This window comes from Ahaetulla prasina, chromosome 17 (assembly GCF_028640845.1).
Source record: "Ahaetulla prasina isolate Xishuangbanna chromosome 17, ASM2864084v1, whole genome shotgun sequence".
NCBI classification, from domain to species: Eukaryota; Metazoa; Chordata; class Lepidosauria; order Squamata; family Colubridae; genus Ahaetulla; species Ahaetulla prasina.
The window spans coordinates 10,437,310-10,451,101 of NC_080555.1; the positions used below are offsets into that span (position 1 = coordinate 10,437,310).

The 13,792-nt window shown below is 44.9% G+C and overlaps 1 protein-coding gene across 2 annotated transcripts in view; it reads left to right on the forward strand.

Annotated features, from left to right (window-relative positions):
* TMEM79 (transmembrane protein 79) overlaps nucleotides 1–13,792 on the forward strand; it is a 49,687-nt gene that overhangs the window by 18,658 nt on the left and 17,237 nt on the right. Inside the window, exon 4 of one of the 2 annotated variants that reach the window (XM_058160680.1) lies at nucleotides 10,510–10,634. The exons of the other annotated variant lie outside the window; for it this stretch is intronic. Coding sequence (XP_058016663.1) covers nucleotides 10,510–10,634 — 125 coding nt within the window. The remainder of the gene's footprint in view (nucleotides 1–10,509; nucleotides 10,635–13,792) is intronic. 2 annotated transcript variants of the gene reach the window in all.

Here is a 13,792-nt window from a genome sequence, read left to right on the forward strand (position 1 = left end):
CAAAATCTCCCGCAACGCCAAACTCCACATTCAGAAGTTTGAAAAGCTGCATCTGTCTGACATAAGACTCCCAGAAATACCTTCAAAAGACCATAGCTGAGGGGCTGCTGAACAGAACACAACGGCCATTGGAAGCAGCCATTAACCAACAAACATTGGCTGGAACCACTGGCAGAGCAAAGGAGCTTAGCCATGCCCAAGGGCAGAGCACTTGATGCATGAACGATGCATCTTCCGATGCCCCGGCAAGTCCGGTGCTCGTAAATTAATCCAGGAAAAAAATTCCCCCACTCCAGCCAACGTTCGACTCGGAAAGCCATCATAGGCAGCAAGAACTGTGCTCCTGCATCTTCCCTCAACTACTCTTGAGATCCTACGCTGGAGGCTTTCCCGTGGCTTTACAAATTCCTTTTTCTGAGCAACCTAAGGAAAAAAACCCTCTTCTCTACCACAAATGGGTCCACCGGCGCAATGGGCTGGCGAGGGAAGGAAAGAGAAAGGACAGGAGGCGTTCAGGATGTTTATTTCTTCAGTTCTCACCCCTCCCCTGCCTTGCTGCCTTTCCCTCCTCCTCTTCCTTCATCTGTGCTGTATTTCCCCACAAGTAGCCGCTCGATACTTATGGGAAACTCTTGCAATGTCGGGGCCTTCTCCACCAGCCTCCAAATGGAACAAAATGTGGATGTGGCTGTTTGGTAACTGCATAGAATCATCGTCACCAGAGTTGGCTGCCATTTTCCAAGGCATCCTTCATGGGGGGGGGGGTTAAATATGCAAGAGGAAATGTGTATCATGAGATGTGTTACCACCTTTGGGATCCAATTTTTCTTCCTTGGGATCCTATAGGCAATAAGGCGAGTTCTAGACCAATCTTAAGTACTGCAACCAGAAGTAGGACTTTGGGCCAATAACCAGGAGACGGTGAATATTTTTGGAATATTATACTTTCCCTAGGACTTTGCTCACCCAAACACCAAGGGGGCGAGTAAAGAGGATGGCGGAGTGGGATGAAGATGCCAAGTGGAGGTATCTGGCTGCTAACCGCAAAGAGTTGGTAGAGCCACTGAGGGAGGTTGAACCAGATGGAAATGAGCAGCGTGGAACCAATGTGATGGATGGAGCCGCCGAGTGAAGCAGAGCAAAGCAGCTCAGCCATGCTCATCTGTGCTGCATTTCCCCACAAGTAGTCTTGTGGGAAACTCTTGCAATGTCGGGGCCTTCTCCACCAGCCTCCAAATGGAACAATATGTGGATGTGGCTGTTTGGTAACCGCATAGAGTCATCATGACCAGGATGGCTGCCATTTTTCAAGGCATCCTTCAAACGGGGGTCAAATGAGCAAGAGGAAATGTACATCATGGGATGTGTGACCACCTCTGCAACCCAACTTTTCTTCCTTGGGATCCTATTTGTGGCTATTAAGAGCTTGGACTCAGCCAGAGAGAAATTCCCAGCCTCAATCTTTTAATTGCAAAAGGAATAGCAATTCTCCTGAAGCAACCGGCAATAGGTGAGTTCTAGCCCAGCTTTAGGTACTGCAAACAGAAGTAGGACTTTGGGCCAATGACCTGGAGGCAGCGAGTATTTTTGGAATATTGTATAGAAAAGGCAGGTTCGTGACTTTGGACCAATAACCAGGAGACGGTGAGTATTTTTGGAATATTGTACAGGAAAGCCAGGTTTGTGACTTTGGGACAACAGCCAGATGCCCCAACATAAGATCTTTATATAATGTTGTTGCTCTCTAGCCCCACAAATATGCCCCAATGTACAATCTTTATATACTGTTGTACCCCCATCTAGCTGCCGGAGGGACAAATACCAAGTATATTGTTTGAAGCTGACCCAACCCATTTTACCCATCAGCCCCCACTTTCAAACCAGGTGCACACTGGGAAGCCAGAGTTCATTTCCTTTAGCATTGGGAGAAGGCAGGAGCACAAAGAAGCAGCCAACTTAATGTGTGGCACATTAAGAGCAGTGGAAAATAACATATCCAAGGACAAACCCACATCCCACACAGAGCATCGCTGGTGGGATTTAAATTGCTTGTATTTATTCACTGTTATGTTCAGCAGTAACTCAAGACTGTCTATCTTGTATTTGGTTCTCATTGTATGTTATTTTCCACTGCTCTTTGCATTCCGATCTATGCACAAGGTCTGTTTTATTGGAGGATAGGTGGGTTTAGCTGCATGTCGAGCTGCATATGTAGTGGGGCAGAAGAGTGAGTGGACAACCGGGTCCTATTGACTTTGGGCCTCCCCACACTCCCGCCAACGTTTGACTCAGAAAGCCATCATAGACAGCAAGCACTATGCTCCTGCATCTTCCCCCAACTACTCTTGTCACCCTACCCTGGAAGTTTTCCCGTGGCTTTGCAAATTCCTTTTCCTGTGCAACCTAAGAAAAAAAACTCTTCTCTACCGCGAATGGGTCCACCGGCGCAAAACAGGCTGGCGAGGGAAGGAAAGAGAAAGGACGGGAGCCGCTAAGGATATCTGTTTCTTCAGTTCTCATCCCTCCCCTGCCTTGCCGCTTTTCCCTCCTCCTCTTCCTTCATCTGTTCTGGAAAAAAAACAACTCTTCTCTACTGCGAAGGGGTCCACCGGCGCAACGGGCTGGCGAGGGAAAGAAAGAGAAAGGACAGGAGGCGCTCAGGATGTCGGGGCCTTCTCCACCAGCCTCCAAATGGAACGAAATGTGGATGTGGCTGTTTGGTAACCGCATAGAGTCATCATCACCAGGGTTCTCTGCCACATTCAAAGGCATACTTCATGGGGTGGGGGGGTCACATGAGCAAGAGGAAATGTGTAGCATGGGATGTGTTACCACCTCTGCTACCCAACTTTTCTTCCTTGGGATCCTATTTGTGGCTATTAAGAGCTTGGAAGCAGCCAGAGAGAAGTTCCCAGCCTCAATTATTAATTGTAAAGAACCAATTCTCCTGAACCAACCGGCAGTAGGTGAGTTCTAGCCCAACCAGAAGTACTGCAACCAGAAGTAGGACTTTGGGCCAATGACTTGGAGGCAGTGAGTATTTTTGGAATATTGTTTAGAAAAGGCAAGTTCGTGACTTTGGACCAATAACCAGGAGACGGTGAGTATTTTTGGAATATTATACTTTCCCTAGGACTTCGCTCACCCAAACACTAAGGGGGCGAGCAAAGAGGATGGCAGAATGGGATGAAGATGCCAAGTGGAGGTATCTGGCTGCTAACTGCAACGAGTCGGTAGAGTCACTGAGAGAGGTTGAACCAGATGGAAATGAGCAGCGTGGAGCCAATGCGATGGGTGGAGCCGCCGAGTGAAGCAGAGCAAAGGAGCTCAGCCATGCCCAAGGGAAGAGCCCTGAATGATACGTCTTCTGATGCCCTCTCTCGCTCGCTCATCCCCACCGGATCTTTGGGACGTGCCTTTATGCGAGGCCCCTGACGTCCAGCTGGCCTCAATTTATCCCGTCTACCGTTGCCCACCATCCATCCTTCAACTTCAAAAGCCATTGCCCAGAAGAACCGTACCGCCCAAACTTCCATGGCCAGCAAGTCCAGTGCTCATGAATTAACCTCCCCCCAACATTTGACTCAGAAAGCCATCATAGGCAGCAAGGACTGTGCTCCTGCATGGAGGTTTTCCCGCGGCTTTGCAAATCCCTTTTTCTGAGCAACCTAAGAAAAAACTTATTCGTTGTGAGTGGCTTCACTGGCGCAACGAGCCTAACCCCTTGCACACTTTCTTTCAGCTCCTATAAGTTTTCCCGTGGCTTTGCAAATTCCTTTTCCTGAGCAACCTAAGAAAAAAAAACCTCTTCTCTACCACAAATGGGTCCATTGGCCCAACGGGCTGGCGAGGGAAGGAAAGAGAAAGGACAGGGGGAGCTCAGGGTATCTGTTTCTTCAGTTCTCACCCCTCCCCTGCCTTGTTGCCTTTCCCTCCTCCTCTTCCTTCTTCTGTGCTGCATTTCCCCACAAGTAGCCGCTCAATACCTGGGAGAAAACTTGCAATGTCGGGGCCTTCTCCACCAGCCTCCAAATGGAACGAAATGTGGATATGGCTGTTTGGTAACCGCATAGAGTCATCGTCACCAGGGTTGGCTGCCACATTCAAAGGCATACTTCATTGGGGGGGTGTCACATGAGCAAGAGGAAATGTGTAGCATGGGATGTGTTACCACCTCTGCTACCCAACTTTTCTTCCTTGAGATCCTATTTGTGGCTATTAAGAGCTTGGAAGCAGCCAGAGAGAAGTTCCCAGCCTCAGTCCTTGACTGCAGAAGGAATACCAATTCTCCTGATGTCAACAATTAGCATATTAATAAACGTACATTTATATTGCGAGGGAACCCAAATGGAAGGCAATTTTTTCTCTTAATGGTATCAACGGCGAAAGTTTTTTACGCCTCTAGGTTATCCATGTATTGACATGCAAATGTCTATATCACAGTATAAATACACACTGTCTTGATTTCAGGAATCCAGAGTCAATTTGCCCGGCCAATAAACCAATTAAAGATTCAGTCTGGATTAATGGGACCCACTTATCCGCTTCTTTGCTTAGAGTGCTGGGACGACTTATGTGTTTTACTTCCAGAGCCACCGAACATTAGAGAACATGGTACGTGGAAAATCAGGATGGCAAAATACAGACGGGCATCTGGAGAGCGTATTATCTGCCCAGCTGTCATCTAGATAACACATATGCCCGCTGTGTGAAATTCACCGCAGACTTCACTGTGCTGCCAAGAGATTTTCTTTTAGCTCAGGATGCAATGCCCTTCTGTTGCATTGTGAGAGCATTGGCCCAACATGTTCATGAGTTTCGCCATCTGCAACATCTTCCAAACCAGCGGAGGGATAAATTTTACAGTCATCTTTTTTTTTTTTTAATGCGGGAGAGTCCTTCTCAGCTTCTTAGCAGGACTCGTCTTAATTCCACGTCCCTGGAATGTGTATCGCGTCTGGATGCACGGAGACATTCAGTTTCCAAAGTCTTTCCAAGTGGCCTGTTTGGTAGAGCGTCAGGAGGTTGAAGGGGCTATTTGTGTTTTATAGCTAGGGAGTGGTCTGCTGATCCTGTAACAGGAGGGCTTCACAAATGTGGAGAGGAAATGAAGATGTGCCCCCAGAAGAGGAACTACTGAGAGCAGTTGATGTTCTTACAAACCGGAGTTCTTTCATCTAAAATGACATCCAGGAGAGAGAGGAACCTCAACGCAACGCTGACATCTGTCTTTTGGGCTGATGCAAATCAAGATTCTGCACAAACAATTCCAAATTGGCTTCTTGAGGATGCTATGAAGTCTTGATGATCTTAGTGACGCCACACAGGGAACCACGGGCTGAAAAGGGGCTTGACGCTCCTTGTCCATAAACACACCATAGCAAGTACAAGTAGACTTTGACCTATGGCCCTAAGGGAGACTTCCTGTTGTGGCCTGACTCGGAGGAGGAGGAGGAGGAGGAGGCGTGGGAGTCAGAATCAGCATCAAGGCAAGCTGAGAGTTTTGAGGAGGAAGAGGGAATGGAGCTGTCAGAGAGACAGAAGCGGAGTCTGGGCCGTCCGTTAGCCCTCAGATGGAGAGCCAACAGCCCCCCTCCCGGTCTGGAGGTGGCTGATAAGGAAGAGGAGGAGCAGCTGGGTCCAGTGCCTGATGCGCGGCTGCGGAGAAGAGGAGCGGAAGAGATGAAAGCAGTGGAAATCTGTGGGCCGGTCCTTCAGACGGAGCGAAGCACCACCCTAGCTCTGGGGATAATAGGCAGGGGGTGGAGATGAATAGGTCATCTCATGACATCTCATGTCACAAATGGATGACAACTATTCATCTTCCAGCCGGAAGGACCTGTTAGCCTGCGAGATAAAACTTTTTGCCGGCATTCCTAATAAAGGAATCTTTTGTGTTCACGTCAGAGGGTTTGTCATGTTTGGCGAGCTGGGTCAGAGCACTGCCCCCTTAATAATCGTCACGACTGTGTTGTGACAATCATTAAGTGAGATTGCCTGGCTTAAGGACCTCCACCTTCTATTCTCCCTGACGTGTTCGTTAAGTAGAGCATAGGTGCCTCAGGGGTGGGAGAGCCGAGCCCGGCCCCCATTCCGGGTGCAAAAAGGAAGCAGATGAGAAGCTGAAAGCTTTGCAGAGCCAACACCAGCCCAGCAGGTGGAAAGAGCCCAGCAAAGATTCGGGTCCAGTGCAGCATTTGAGGCCAAAGAGGCTTTCAGACAGGCCATGGCCATGGAGGAGACTCCCGGCTAACGGAGAGGGAGGAGTAAGGCGGCACCAAAGCCTGAAGTCTCTCCGGCTGGACTAGCAAATTACCTGCCAGATAATGTAGGAATGCAGCCCATCTGGCGAGATCCTTGGAAAAAGAGCTTATCAGCATCAAAGCAACTGCTCCGGTTTCTTTACGGAGTTATCCTGGTTGCTTGCGCCGAACAGTGGCTGAGAGAAGCCGAGAGAGAGAAGGGTGGGAGAAGCAAGGAAAAGGTTTGGAGAAGCTGTCCCAGAGCTGTGCCCCTTTGCATGCAAGGGGGTCAACTCCCCCAAAGCCTTGCAAGGGCCACAAGAGGCCTGAAGTCTCCCGACTGCCAGCGGATCGGGGTATAAACCCATCCCTCTTTTGCAAACCGCCACCTGTGGATGGATCGTATGGCTTCCTGCCAAGTGTTGGGAGAGCGCTGGGGTTTCCCACGGACAAACATGGGGGCTTGTACGGAAGACTCGCCAGCACCAAATGTGGCGCTTGCCTGAATTTCTCCTTGCTCCGCTCAAATTTGTATCATTCTCAATGCACAGGTTGGGAATCACCGGTGCACAGTGTCCTGCTTGAGAAGAGGAGGAGGGTGAGACGAGGCCTAAGCTACAACTACCTAAAGGTAAATCAAGCAAGCATGCCAGGAAGGAACCCAATCATTAAGGAAACACAATTACAAAAGAAGTTGGAACTAAGCACATGGGAAGCCCCTCCCCACCAACAAAGCAAGGACTTTGAGGGATAAAAGGAGTCCAGAAGCCCTCCCACTCTCCATGGTTTTTGCACCCAGACTCTGTGGCTTCCCCCCTCTAGGTTGCATGCCAACCTAGTTGAGAGACCTTTCTGTTAAAAACGAACTGCCTGGGAGAGGAGCTCAGAGGCTCTAAAGCAGGGTTCCTCAAACTATGGCCCATGGACCGGATACAGCCCACCAACGCAAAGTATTCAGCCCGCAGAGTGGTGGGATTCAGCCTCGCCTTGCCCGCCATTGGCCGAGCGTCCACTCCACCCATACTTCTGCAATGGTTCAACAGCCCTTCTCATCGCACTGCTGCTGCTGAAGATAAGGCCAAAGGGTGCGGAGGAGGGCTGGCTGACTGAGGGGTGATGATGCAGCCATGTGCTCCCGGGCCAGCGGGAGAAGGACTGCCACCAGCTTACAAAGAAGCCCTGCTGCCGGCAAAGCAACCAGGGTTTCCGGGCCGGTGAGAGAAGGGCTGCCACTGGCTTAGAAAGAAGAGCTGCTGCCGGCAAAGCAGCCAGGACTTCCGGGCTGGTGGGAGAAGGGCCAGCTTCAGTGGTGGGATTCACCCTCCCTCCCAGTCTCCGGTGAGCAGCTGGGCCAGGCAAACAGATTCATATGAATGGCCAAGTATCTTGTCAAGACAGAACCGTTAGTCCTTGTACAGTTAAGGATGGCGGTTTAGCACAGATCTATGGTTGCGTCCAATCTCAATGTGCAGAGTCATGAATAAAGATCCCCAAAAAGAAAAACTGGATAGCTTAGGCAGTAACATATCCCATGCTGCACATCCTCTCTTGCTCATTTTGACTCCAGTTAAATTGAATCTGCATCGTAAGTATCCTTCCAGGTAGGTTCATCAGAACCTGACACATTGGCTAACTCACCAGTCGTAAGTTAGGGTTAGGGTTTGGGTTTAGCTGGGCCTGGGTTTAGGAGCAAGCAAAGTTACGTGGTTCCAATCTAACAGTTGTAGCTTCTTACAGGATTTTGAGGCCTATTAAACGTACTTTGGTCTGCCATTGCATTCTTAAAGCAGGTTTGTCATAGACCATTACATTTGTAATCGATTAGTTTGCAGGGAGTCAACTTACAAATCATTCATTTTCTGGAACGAACTTCCCCCCAGTTTATGCCAATTGCCTGACATTCGGACCTTTCGCCGGGAACTGAAAACTTATTTATTTATCCAAGCGGGACTGGCCTGATTTTTTTTAAATGCTAAATTTTTTAAATTCTTAAATTTTAAATTTTAATTGTATTTTATTGAGTATTTTATATGGTCAATTGGACGGTTTTAATTTCGGCCTTTTTGGAATAAGTTTTTTAACTGTTATTTTAGTGTGTATATAAATTGTTTTAATGCAGGCTGTACACCGCCCTGAGTCCTTTGGGAGAAGGGCGGTATAAAAGTTTAATTAATTAATTAAATAAATAAATAAAAATTCATTTAATGACCATTCAAAGTTACAAAGGCACTGAAAACAGTGACATGACCGGCTCTCACTTACAACCAATTCACAATATGCCACGACTTTATTGAACTAAAATACTGTTGCTGACACTGAAGACATAGAAACTGTCATCAAAAATCACTGAGAAAAATTGCACACCAAATTTGCGTTGTATTTTTCCATTTGTGTCAAGAGGATGTGATATTGGAATTCTTAGGGTTGCATTGCCGGTCATTATAGACAAGGCTGGGAACTCTTCAATGTTTCCTTTCAAGAGAAAGAAGCACTTCTGGAACTGACATCAGACTACAATTTGAAGGAACTTTTTAATGGAAAAAAATACAGACTGAGTTCCGGAGCCAAGTTGCAAAACTTATACCCTGAAGTAGGGGGGAAAGCTATCGTAGCATTACTGCCATATGGTTCCACACATTTGCGCAAGAAGGAATTTTCTTCATTGACGTGTATAAAAACTAAGGAATTTTCTTCAGATGGATTCAGTTAAACAGTCTCCATACACAAGTGTAAAGATTAATGTCAGAGAAAAAGACACAAGTTTCCCATCAAAAGTGTGGTAAGTGGGTGTACTTTTTTCACTTTTGGGGGGTCATCAGGTTTTTGATACCTTAAGATTGAAAAGCACTGCTCTAGCTAATTCAGAAACGGAAATAAAAATCTGAAGAAATCCGGTGGGCTAAATTGGACTTGGAGCATCAACATCACGTGACAGATCATTTTATGAAGCAAAAGAAGAAAAATAACAGAATAATAATAATAATAATAATAATAATAATAATAATAATAATAATAATAATAATAATAATAATATTTTAATTTGTATACCGCCCTTCTCCCGAAGGACTCAGGACGGTGAACAGGCAGATAAAATAAGAAGAAGAAAAGATAGACAAGACTTTAAAATTTGGATAATTGGGAAGGTGGGAATTGGAAAATATAAAGACTGAAAAACGCAAACTTACAGCATTTGAAGAGTAGAAAGTTAGGGGATTTGGAGGAATAATCTTGAGATTGACCAAACTATTAAGAATTGATTTTTTTCTGGAGTCTTTTAGATATTGGAATTTCAGAGGTATATTAACTTGTTACAAAATGACTCAGCAGGAGATAATAAAATTTTATGAAGAAATAGAACAAAGAATTATAAGAAGTTGATGGGAATATTTAAAGATAAAGACATGAAAGTAGAAGACTCTCACAAGGAGATGATGGGAATTTTTAAAGATAAAGAAGTGAGTGTAGGAAATGGTAGGAAAAGATGAACAAAATATTCAGAAGATAGATGAGAAATCAGAAGGAGTGGTGGAGGAGACAAACCAAAATCAAAAAATAATGTAATTCAAAAAAGGCTGAGAGATGACAGATAGAGATACAATATTTTGCAATACTGGGATATTAAAAATTAGTAGAAATAGAAATATAATTTGGGAAAATAGTAACACATATATAGATATATAGTAGAATTTACTATACTCATAAACATACTAAGGTTAGGAGGTGGAAGATTGTGATTAGGTATATTTAAATGTATTATTAATAGTGAGCAAAATATTTTGGAATTTATAGCTTTAAGGATTACAAATTCAGGGGATTTAGAGACATACGGTAACTCTGGGACCGATTTTTTTATTAATAAATGGTTATATTGGTGTCTACAGAAAACTGAGATATCAGGAATTTGATGGAATTTGAGTAATATTTAAAATATTAAAATATTGCTGATCTAATGGGGTCAATAAACACATTGTATCACATGTAATTGATGTTTAAATAGATCATTAGAGAAAGCGATAAAGATCATTAAGAGAGACTGGTACTGTTTAAAGATAGAGATGAATATGGAAGAACCCCAATAAGTGAGCGGGGGGAGTATAAATTGGGAAAATAGTATACACACATTGATGTATAAAAGAATATTTTATAATTATGAGTTTATTAAGGTTAGAAGTTGGAAGACAAAAACCATGTATATGTAATTGTATTATTATTGTTAAAAAGGTAAAGGTTCCCCTTGCCCATATGTGCTAGTTGTTCCTGACTCTAGGGGGCGGTGCTCATCTCCGTTTCAAAGCCGAAGAGCCAGCGCTGTCCGAAGACGTCTCCAGGGTCATGTGGCCGGCATGACTCAACACCAAAGGCGCAGGGAACGCTGTTACCTTCCCACCAAAGGTGGTCCCTGTTTTTCTACTGGCATTTTTTTTGACGTGCTTTCGAACTGCTAGGTTGGCCAAAGCTGGGACAAGTAACGGGAGCTCACCCCGTTAGGCGGCACCAGGGATTCGAACCACTGAACTGCCGACCTTTTGATAGAGAAGCTCAGCATCTTAGCCACTGAGCCACCGCGTCCCTTTCATTATTATTAACAACTAACAATTATTATTAACAACTAACAATTATTATTAACAACTATTGTTAGCACTGTGTAAAAATGCATAGACCCAGTCATTACACTGTCCACAAAATATATTGGTTTTTAAAAGGAAAACTGCAAATAAAACATATACAAAAAAAAGAGAAAAGAAACAGAAATTTATATAACATCGCTATGGTGAAGACACCCTTTGCACTGCTTTGTCATTTCCCTTTTAGCGCTGAACCTACAATGGGCCACACCGTTTAGGGACTGCAATTATTGTATAGTCAGACCATGTATAATTGAGAGACTGGATTTTATTATAGATTTCAGTTGTTATTTATCATTTTATACTAGAATTTTTAAGTGTATATATACTTTCTTCTGGTCTCTGGTCTAAGACTGTAATAATAAATTGATTGATTGATTGGAAAAAAAAAATAAGCCTGGAAGCCAGTCAGGCCACCTTCCCACAACCACCCCAGACAACCCTGAGACTACTAAGAAGAGTTCTGAAGTGAAAAATCACCAACTGCCAAGATCTCCCCACCCCTCCCTGGGATTGGCTGGCTGGCAGTGGCCTGACTACTTCGCTTCCTCTGATTGAGCAAGGAGCCTGTCGCTCATGCAACTTCAGAAATGGTGAAGGAGGAGGAGGAGCTGTTTTCCCCTCAAAATGGCTGCTGGGCTTCTGGCCTTTTGCAGGTTGTCTTCCCTTTTTGGGATCCCACCAAGTCTTCTCCAGACAGGTGGTGGCTCCAGAGCCATGAGAAAATGAAAAAAAAAAAGAAGCAGCCCTCTACCTCAAATTACCAGTGCTTTTTTTTCACCAGGATATTTAAATAGTTCTAACAGTATTTGAATGGGTTAACCACAGATTTGCTAAGTAAAAATAATGAATCCAACGTATCTTTTCTTTTATGTACACTGAGAGCATCTGCACCAAGACAAATTCCTTGTGTGTCCAATCACACTTGGCCAATAAAATTCTATTCTATTCTATTCTATTTCTCTTTAAATGCAGAGGCTAAGAGGATGTTCTTGTTGTGTCAGAAATATTATTTTCCTTTCTGTCTTCAGACTTTTTTTTGCCCCAGCCTCTCTTGCTGCCATTTTCGCCCAAAATAAATAAATAAATGGAAGCACAAGATGACTCCTTTTTTTGACCAAGGAACATTTCCCCCTCCTTGGAAAATTCCTATTACTCCTCCCAAAAGCTAATATAGGACCAATGTAGAATCGCCATTACTGACTCTTCAGAGACCAGCATTTTATGTCAGGATAAGCTTAAATTTTAGGCAAAATTTAAGGCAGAAACTCCAGTGTCCTCTTCCTTCCACCACGGGTTCTTTCATGTTTAAAAGCACGTTTCATGTTTTATCAAAGCTTGCTACTAACACTCCCCACCACCACTCCATTTTTGGATATTCAGACGTGGATATTCCATTTTTGGATATTCAGACATTTTTGGATATTCAGAGGGGGCTTTGCTAGTCCTGTGATGTTCAGCCCCCTCCGGGCCAAAACCACCCCATTTTAATTCCTTGTAACCGGAGCCCGTAGGGATAATACAGAAAGTCAACAGGCAAGCCCTCCGAATCTCTTCTAGAAAGGAGGATTTAGAGCTTTTCCCATTTTGGCTAATTGGATGAACCCTTTGATTAGGGTGTTCTCTGAAATCCAGAAAACCTTTAATAAATTGTTAGGTTTTTGGGTGCTGCTGAGAATCTGATAAAGCCAATGAAACGCTGAGCACGAGGCGACTGATAATCAGTTTTTCTTTTCTTTTGATCAAAGCAAAGACTGAATGAACGTCCTTAATCTCCAACTACCTCCACCTCCACCCCTTGAACAGCAAGGCAAGGAGAAAAAAGCAGGCGCACTGGCAAAAAACGTTTCGTTCTTCTTATAGTCTACCCACTGCTTGCATAGATTGTCATTGCTATAATTTCATATCTGTGGTTTTATGCAGAGCTCATGACTTTCTCAGCGCTCTAAAAATAGACCTAAGATGGGGAAAGGAATACATTTTCTGGCATATTAGCCCAGAGTTTGTTATCTTCTCATTATGTTACAGCAAACAGGCAGAATTCACATTTTGAAGTTTGAGGCTTGCCAATTAGCCTGGAGGCTTTACCTATGCAGATAGAGCATTGGGTCACAATGGAGCTTCTCTCAGCAGCAACGAATATCACAAGTTGAGTTAGGTACGCTCCGTGTATGCTCTAATCCAGTGGTCACCAACCAGTGGTCCGTGGACCACTGGTGGTCCGCGAGAAAATTTGGGTGGTCCACAGAAAAATTATTTGCATTTTTTATATTGCACTAAATCAGAGGTCTTCAAACTGGGCCGGATACATGCAATGAACATTTGTGTTGCTGCAGAGAGTCTCTCCCTTCGGGGTCTTTTTGTGGGGGTCGGAGGGGAGCAGAAATTCCGACTTGGGGTCTGCTTCAGCCTCCTGGTGTGGAGCTTTGGGTGAAGGCTGGAGGGAAGCACCACTGGTGGCGAAGAGGAGGAAGGCTTTGTTCCAGTGGGACTGCATCATGGCCTGGAACTGGCTGACCATCTCAGCTGCTCAGCCTCCTTGCACTCCTGCAGATCTTCCTTCTGTTTGGAAAGCCTATGCTCCTAGTCCTCAGTGAGGTGCTTCTGCCGAGCCTCCTTCTCGGTCAGATCCAGTTTGAACTGAGCTGTTTTGCCAACTCTTTTCTCATGGTGGCTGCTTAGCTCCAACAATCCTTCAGGAATATAAATGTCTGGAGAAATCACTGTTTGAAAGACTTTCTTGCTGGCAGTAGGAGAAATTTCTAGGGACATTTGCCACCACTTAGGAAGATTAGTAAACTCATTTTCCTCCTTGGCTTGTCCAAAAACAGTCCTCAAGGGCCAACATGCTCTAAATTAAAACTTTATGTCGCCAACCTCCCATATAAAAGCTGACTCTTTAGGTAGCTCTTAAATCTGCCGCCG